Raw genomic sequence first — 8,455 nt, forward strand, 5'->3', positions numbered from 1 at the left:
AAAAAAGGACGTTCTTACGAGTTCCGTGTGACGGGGTCGGTTGTTTTTTTTTCTTTCTGCCAGTTTCGCAGTAGGCTACGGAACAACTGTAAACCCAGCACCATGTGAAGAGAGGGCGTGGTCCACCGAAGAAGACTGCGTACTGTTCGGAGCACGCTCGAAAATGTATCCTAGGATTGAAAAGTTTGGATTGTTAAAATTAGAGCCAAGTGTGTTTATAATGTCATGGGGAACTAATCCGATTTACTCGAAAACCAAGTCCAGGTTTATTACTGTGATACAGAATGATGTATTAAAAGACAGTATTGGAACGCAGAAGGAAACCGGAATGATTTCCGGGGAGGGTGTTTAACATCCACGCCCGTCAACCAGAAAAGAGATAAAAAAAGACAACTTAAACAAGACTGTCCGAGAGTGAGGGTTGTGCTGTGTCCCGGGGCGGCCATCTTGTTAACCCGAAACGGCTTCACCGCCTGGAAGGATTAGCATGTTGTGCTTGTGGCGGGTGAGGCTCGGACAGCTAAACGGCTCTACGACGCGAAAATCCCACGGACTCGCCGATCATGCCGGATGATCCGATTGCACCAGGGTTATTGCGTCCTCGCAAATGGATTGGAGGTCAGACGAGGGTGAGGATTCGAAGGAAATGAGAACTTCGAACCCTCTGTAAGACGAAAAAAAAAAAAAAAAACGAATTTCATTGCTATGTTAATGAGTCCAACTGGCTTCCGATTGCAAAGTGGTAAACTGCTGCTGGTTTATTGAGACTGCGTGCTGATGGATGAGCCCGGACCCTGGGGCGAGCCATTTCCCCTGCGTCCGATCATGGATGGATTGAAGTCGGGGTGGCGGCGGGCGTGCTTGATCAGGTGGTCGCTGCGCATGAAGCGTTTGGCGCAGAGCGGGCACTGGAAGCGCTTCTCGCCAGTGTGAGTGCGCAGGTGACGTGCCAGCTCGTCGGAGCGGGCGAATTTCTTCTCGCAGTTCGCCCAGGTGCATGGGAACGGCCTCTCCCCTGCAACACACAAAATCGCAAACATACCCACCGTTTAATCAGCATGCAATTGCCATTACCTAGAAATGTGTTGAACGAACGAAACATGGCACCTTCATTGGCACCAGACCAATTGATCACTGGGTGAGCAAAAGTATAGGAACAGATACTTTTAAAACGTATGATCACTTGGGTTTAGGTTCGGTAATTGACTTGGCCAGTTTACTTTAATTCTCCTGATGAAACCCTTTCTTTCTGTTTCTGTACAATTTTCAATTCAGCATGTGTGCCATCTATAAAGAGCGCTGAACCGGTTTCCGCAGCAACCAATAAAGCCCTGGCCATTACACTACCTAACTTGAATGCTTTGGATCATGAGCAGATCCTTTCTTTCTCTGCACTTTAAACCTGTAAAACTCAATCTTGGTTACAATACTGATCCAGTGGTTTGAATCTTGCAGTTTGGCCTCAATGTTTCTGCATTAAACGAAGGATACCTTCACTCCTGCAATTGTTTGTTGGTGGTGCACCATTCAGCTCTCACAAAGATTCCATTATAAATTGCTGTTTTCATAGTTCTTTCATTTTTCAACACATTCCAAAATGTTGTATTGGCTATGTTTAATGCTTGCACAATGGCCTTGATTACTTTCCAACTCTTTCCTCAGTGTTCTGTAATATTCTGGTCTTTCTTTCTTTACTTTTGAGCTATTATTTGTTTAAACAACCGATCTAAGCAGGACACAACTGGCCAATGAGAAACATTCATTGTTCAAAAAATAAATACATAGGCGGGTTAAAAAGCACTTGAAGTTCTCAAAAGTCATCTCGTTCATTTTTGCATCTCAAACCCGAATTTCTTTCGAGGGTATCTCTCCGTTCCGATATTTTAAGAAGGGGACTTGTATATTGTGATCACCAGAGATGGCAAAAGTAAACACCTCCTTCGCTCAAGTAGAAGTACAGATACTCGTGTTTTAAAAGATGAAGTACTGACTACACTTTTTCCCCTCAAGTGAAGGTAAAGAAGTTTGGGCTTTGACTAAGTAAAAAAATAGCCTTTACTACGTTTTAGTGTCACGCTGTGAACTGAACCTCACGTCATATTAATACAAAGGAATTTCGAATGTTGTTCTCTAATGAATGTATCGAGGCTGAACATCCACCAACACAAGTAGAGAAAAGATGACGATCATGTGATCAGGAATGTCTCTTTTCTCGCTCATGTTTAGATCGTCGACTCCCTCTGTCTCATCCACGTTAACCCCAGACTTCTTACTGCTTTCTGCCATAATCTAGTCTACGTCTGTGGTGTGTGAGAGACGGGAAATGATGCACCATTGAAAAAGTTGTGCAATAACGAGAATCAGGTGCAAAAAAACGGCACAATGGAAAGTAAAAATATTGATCAGGTCACTAAATAGATTCAAACTAAAGTCTGGTTTGGAAATGTAAGAAGTAGAAAGTACAGATATTTGCGTATTTGTGTTAATGAGTGAATGTAGAAAGATAAGTAAAGGAATGATACCAGAAAAATCTATTAAAGTGCAGTAACAAAGTATTAGTACTTCATCACTTCAAAATGTATATGAATTTATTTATATATCCATTCAGGTCTGAGGAGAATGCTAAAGAGCTCTTTGCTAACTCGGTGTTTGAGTAAATAAAATAAAACATTTATACTAAAGATATTTTATATAATATTTTTTACTTTCATATTGCATTATGGTACCGGGGGGGGGGGGGGGGGAGTTAAGAAAGGGAAAAAAATGTAGTGTAGTGTTGGTGAAACTTTGGGTTGGAGTTGAACCGGGGAGCAGTGATGGTGGTCTCCCACCCAGTGCTCTCACCTGTGTGCGTCCTGATGTGCGCCTTCAGGTGCGACGATTTGCCGTAAACGCGGTCGCATCCGTCGTAAGTGCAGGAGTGGCGTTTAGAGGGAGAGCGCGGCGCCGCCCCTCCTCCTCCTCCTCCCACACCTCCTCCGCCAACTCCCACCGTCTCTACCCACATCTGCTGGGGGGCGTTGCGGTTTGTCTGTCCCGGAACCGGGGTACCGGTGGGGGTCATGTTCGGGGTCGCGGTGCCCGAGTCACACTGCGTGGCATATCCGCTCTCGCCGCACGAACTCAATGACGAGCTGCTGCTGCTACTGCTACTGCTCTCCGAGTGCGCGGACATGGGCCGGAAAGCGGCCTCCGTATCCGCCAGAGCGACGTCACCCCCCGAGCCGGCGCCCCGGAGCCTCAGGGTCTCGCGGACTTCCCTGTCCTCGCTCGAGGTGTCCGCCTCGGCCCTGACCCGGTGCAGCACGGGGCCGCTCGAGATCGACACCAGGCACTCGGCCGCGAGATAATCGGAGTCGGCGAACGCAGACATGGTCCCGGCGTCGGTCGTGTAGTTTCCACGCCGACACAACAAAGGGGTGGTGTGTGATGGGAGGCGGAGGGGGGAGTACACTCAAACACACGCAAACACACGCGCTGGCGCCCGGTTCCTACCCGGTTCCTGCGATGAAACGAAACAAGTGATGATCCTTTTCACCGGTCTCGCTTCTTCTCCCACGCGGTCCACGCGAATCCGATTTTGTTTTTTTTTCCCTATTACTTTGTTTGTTTGTTTATTTATTACGTCTAACTTCTTTTAAAAAAAACGAACAAACAAGTAAAACGAGGAAACTTGATCCCGCTAGCGCGTGTCCCTCAAAGCCCAACGTGGTGTCCTACATTCCCCTCTCGTTGTTTCATTGTGCGTGAGTGCGGTACAGCCGGTGGAAGTGCAAAGCCACACCCCCTACTCTCTCCCACACACACGCGCGCGCGCATGCACGCGCAGAAGGCAACTCGACGAACGTGACGTTCGGCGTGACGCAGGCCGAGGGCGTGGAGCGAAACGAGACAACAGGGGTGGGTGTGTCTGAAACGGAAACGAGATGCCATGCTGCCTCATGAGTCAGCGCCTCGACATGGGGTTCTCGCGTGGTCTTCGGTACAGGGGGTCCTCAGCTCGGAGATGTTTTTCAAGGGGTTTCCTGTCTCCTTGAGGTCTCCTGTACCACCTTGTAGAGAAGAAAGCCCCTAAAGCTCAGTGGTGAAGGGATTGGAATCTGGATCGGAAGGTCATAGGTCCCAATCTCAGCACCACCAAGCTGCTACTGCTGGGCCCTTGAGCAAGGCCCTTAATCATTACGTGCTCAGTTGTAAGTCGCTCTGGATACTGGGGGTCCGCTAAATGCCGTTAATGTACATGTGAAGACATAGAAAATCATAGAAATCCATAACCAAATAGTTGAGATCAGATGGTGGTGAGACCTGAGATGTTGTAGGTTTAATGACAGTGGCATTGAGTAAAAGACAGGAGGTGGAGCTGGAGATAGCAGAGCTGAAGATGTTGAGGTTTTCGTTGGGAGTGACGACGATGGACAGGATTAGAAACGAGTTTATTAGAGGGACAGCGCATGTAGGACGTTTTGGAGACAAGGTGAGGGAGGTGAGATTGAGATGGTTTGGACATGTGCAGAGGAGGGACATGGGGTATATCAGTAGGAGAATGCTGAGGATGGAGACACCAGGAAGGAGGAAAAGAGGAAGACCAAGGAGGAGGTTTATGGATGTGGTGAGGGAAGAAATGCAGGTGGTTGGGGTGAAAGAGGCAGATGTAGAGGACAGAGTGGTATGGAGGAGGATGATCCGCTGTGGCGCCCCCTAATGGCAGAAGCCGAAAGAAGAAGATTGTGTAATAGTTTTTAAACACTTTTCTGGCCACAAGCCTCAGAATGTGATACACAGTGTAACTCCACACTTTTATGATTGAATCAACACTTTGTGACTAATCAGAATTGAAACAAATAAAAATAAATCCAGGATTCCAGACATGTCGCAAGTGTTTTTTTTTGTTTTGTTTTGCCTACAACAGACGCTAACTTCCAGACATGCTGCTCTACCTAATTGCTCATGAAGTATTTGTTTTCATTCCAGACTCACCCAAGTCTAAGAAGAAATACCAGTTCCTGTTTTACTTTAAAACTCACGTTTAGGTTGCGCAAAAGTCACCGATTTTCTTTGTTTAAAAAAAACAACAGTAATATCCATGGACACGTATTATGTAATGGGCTACATGTCCGCAGTCCTTCCTTCACTTTTCTTTTCTTATCATAGGATTTTGTGTAGTTATTTATAAGTCAGCAGTATTGAATTCTCAAAAGTAAAGCTAGGTATCAGTTATTAACACGGTCTGCACCATTGTCTGTCTGAATACTCGTTTCTGATTGGCTGAAAGGAAGACGTTTAACATACTATAGTAACATACAGTTCCGGGTTTCTTCAAAGCGAGGTAGCTGTTCATCTAATGACCTTCCTGAGCTGAATAAAGGATTTTTTGTGTGTGTGGTTTAACCTACATGGTGATGATGATGAATGCGCCGAGGCAGAAGACGAGTTTGATGCATTGGGGGGAAAAAAACGAGGGATGCGTTACGCACAATTTCAATTCAATTTCAATTTATTTGTATTGCGCTTTTAACAATAAACATGGTCTCAAAGCAGCTTTACGCAGATCATGTGGTGATAAAAATGAACAAGATGTTCTTTATAAATGTCATTTCTCTTTTTTTCTCACACATTCTCTAGAAACTCGATATTAAAATTCATCCTAATTGTAATATTATGGCACTACTTCATCTACTTCAGCCGAATTCTAGCTCTAGCCATATATAAATGAAGTAAGGACAACGAAGTGTTTTTTTTTAATAAAGTAATGCCGCCGTCTCTGATACGTCTGTACCGTAATTCGGTTTTATAACACAGGAATGATCGTAAACCCGGACGGATGTAACTCGACGTGAATCCATTATTCCTGAGCGATTCCAGTGTCGTGTCACGCTCATGCCTGCAATTTTAGAAAACGTACACTGCATTATGTCATAACCGACATCCTCTTATAACGCTCTGTGCCTACTCTAAGAGCTTTTTTTTGCATAGAACCTTCTCGAAAAAGAACTTGTTTTGGAATATAATTGGGAAGATTGGGAAGTACATATTATGTGGGAAAGCTTAAGAGCGTATAATTAGTCTGCTATAATGGAACTCAGGAGCGTTATTTTATACACAGATTCGCTTTTTAAGAGCCCATGATGTAATTCTGCACATTTTAGGGTGTTATTACTGTCCAAATAGACCATATTTGCAATTATATTGGTGTAAGGCTGAGGGGAAGGAATAGCGAGTAGATATGGAAAAACAACATGTAAGAAACTTGAAATACACGTGCTTTTCAAACTTTCCGTTCCACTTTTAGTCCTCATTTCCCCATTTTCTGTTGTGGTATTCTGGAAAGATGTTCTAGTAGATTTTGAAGTGTACTTGTGGATACCAGGTGAGGTGTAGGTGAGGTGAGGAGGTCCAGTGTTCACATTCATCCAAAGGGTTGAGGTCGGCGCTCTAGAGCAGGACACTCAAGATCTTCCACACATTTCCAACCCATGTAAAGCAGATCTTCATAGAGCTTCATAGAGTCTTTATGCACAGGGGCATTGTCATGCTGGAACAAGTTTGGGCAATTTAATGCCATCGCATTCATGGACATCTAAACAATTGTGTTCCTCCCATTTTTGTGGTAACAGCAATGTACAAAAAACACAATCGAGTGTCCCGATACTTTTGATGAAATAGTTTGTCACAAAAAGAATTTGGATCATTTTAGGACCAAAAAAACAAAACAAAACCTATACAACAAACAAATGACTGTACTGTATAGCACCAAGGCCTGTTTTAGCTAAATCTATCATGCTAATATCTTCAATTTACGATATTAGCATGATTAGCATAGTCAATTGTTCTCTGTATTCAGTAAAGTGAGAACGCTGAAGAAATTCTAGACATTTCTGGGATTTATTCTTTTTTTTAATTCAAGCTTCCACTGCTGGGCCTCTGAGCAAAGCCTTGAAACTTCAACTACTCATTTGTAATTCGAAAAATCTTTGGATGAGGGCGTCTGCTAAAATGTCATGAATGTTAAGGTAAATGTCGTACAAATGATGGCTCTCTGAATGCCAAAAGGCAAAAAAATTAGCCATTCGAATGTGGCAAAAGCTTTCCTCAGGCTTTACGGGATTCCAGATCCTTGCTTGTCCAGATTCCACAATCTTGAAGCACAAACCACAAAAGCAGAGGATCCTGGGATGTCATTCACATTCGATTCTCTGTGTGTCCTCTGGATGACAGGGAATTATTCCCTCTTGAGTGGAGGAGGTGGAGGAGAAACTCCTTCCTTGTTGAGGATTGCTGGTGAATGTCCTGGTTCTACGCTCACTGAGGGCATTTGAATCTGCAGTGCAATTCAATCAATGGCCAGTATGTGGCAGTGTGGGTTTAGTAATTGCATTATAACCTTGGATTATCCAGGTACGTTCTGCTTCAGGGTTTGACAAATTAGCATCACATTGTTGCTTAGACTAATGAAATGTATTTATTAAAAATATATTACAGTGGATGCCAAACGATTTGGAAACAGTCTCTTATGTAAGAAACACATCCATGTTCCATTTCTAAGCAACAAACTGGGGAATTTACCGGTATAAAGATTTCCTTTAACCAAACCAATCTATAAATGTCCAGATGTTTCACTTTAATTTCACTGAAAAAAATCCACCCTTAGCATGAAGAACAGCTTTTCACACTCTTTGGCATCCGAACAGTTCGTGTCTCCAAACATTCAGCTGAAATACTTCGCTGTGCCTCTTCTAAAACTCACCAAAGTTGTTTTTCAGTTGGAGTTGGAGATTCCTTACTTGTGATCCAGTTCATCCCAGAGCAGGATTTTTCTGTGCGACGACTAGGCAGGTCATTCCATGATAGATAAAACCCTAGACGACTGTTTGCTCTCTAAATAACTCAGACGTATGCGTTGGTTTATCGTCTTGTTCTGTAGTCGGTTCCAATAAACCGCATCCATGGTGGAACTGCATGGTGTTGAAGTATGGAACGGTTGCCATGTTGGTTCCTTTTACCTGAAATAAGTCTTTAACCTTTCCCGCTCCAAAACAACCCCAAGCTATTAAGCGTCCACCTCCGTTGACTTTGGGGGGAGGCAGCCTGCTAACATCTTCTTAACTGTTTTCCGTCTTACACAGGTTCTTCTGGTAAAGGCAAAAATGTCAGATTTGGACTCCACAAAACTTTCTTAGAACCACAGAACTGGTTCACAAGTAATTCAAGACGATACACATTATGTGCTCAATGCCCAAACCTTAGACCAGTATGAAAATGTTACCAATGTGTCTAAATATGGACTAAATAACGAAGGGTTTCTTGTATACTACGAAAAAACACCTTCCAGCCTTTTTTCACTATGCAATAAATTAAAATGGTTTCAAAAACCCGCCCTTGGACATTGTGTGGTTTATTCGGTGGAACCCGTTCGGTCAGGCCTCCTGCTGTGGAACCGTCCTTCTTATTAGTCCAC

At 44.0% G+C, this 8,455-nt stretch overlaps 1 protein-coding gene across 1 annotated transcript; it reads right to left on the reverse strand.

The window, feature by feature from the left end:
- Positions 1-242: 242 nt before the first annotated feature.
- On the reverse strand, positions 243-3,957 carry zgc:153115 (uncharacterized protein LOC768186 homolog). Its single transcript, XM_046852314.1, has 2 exons — positions 2,845-3,957; positions 243-1,015 (listed from the first exon to the last, which is right to left on the reverse strand). The coding sequence occupies exons 1-2, from the start codon at positions 3,371-3,373 to the stop codon at positions 759-761; spliced, it is 786 nt and encodes a 261-aa protein (XP_046708270.1). The 5' UTR covers positions 3,374-3,957; the 3' UTR covers positions 243-758.
- Positions 3,958-8,455: the final 4,498 nt, after the last annotated feature.

The sequence above is a fragment of the Silurus meridionalis genome, chromosome 6, assembly GCF_014805685.1.
Source record: "Silurus meridionalis isolate SWU-2019-XX chromosome 6, ASM1480568v1, whole genome shotgun sequence".
In the NCBI taxonomy this organism is placed as follows: Eukaryota; Metazoa; Chordata; class Actinopteri; order Siluriformes; family Siluridae; genus Silurus; species Silurus meridionalis.

Coding starts and splice junctions, on each gene's coding strand:
- zgc:153115 (XM_046852314.1), bottom strand. CDS start 3,373: ATGTCTGCGTTCGCCGACTCCGATTATCTCGCGGCCGAGTGCCTGGTG. Junction 1,016..2,844: donor GCACATCAGGACGCACACAG/GTGAGAGCACTG, acceptor TGTGTGTTGCAG/GGGAGAGGCCGTTCCCATGC.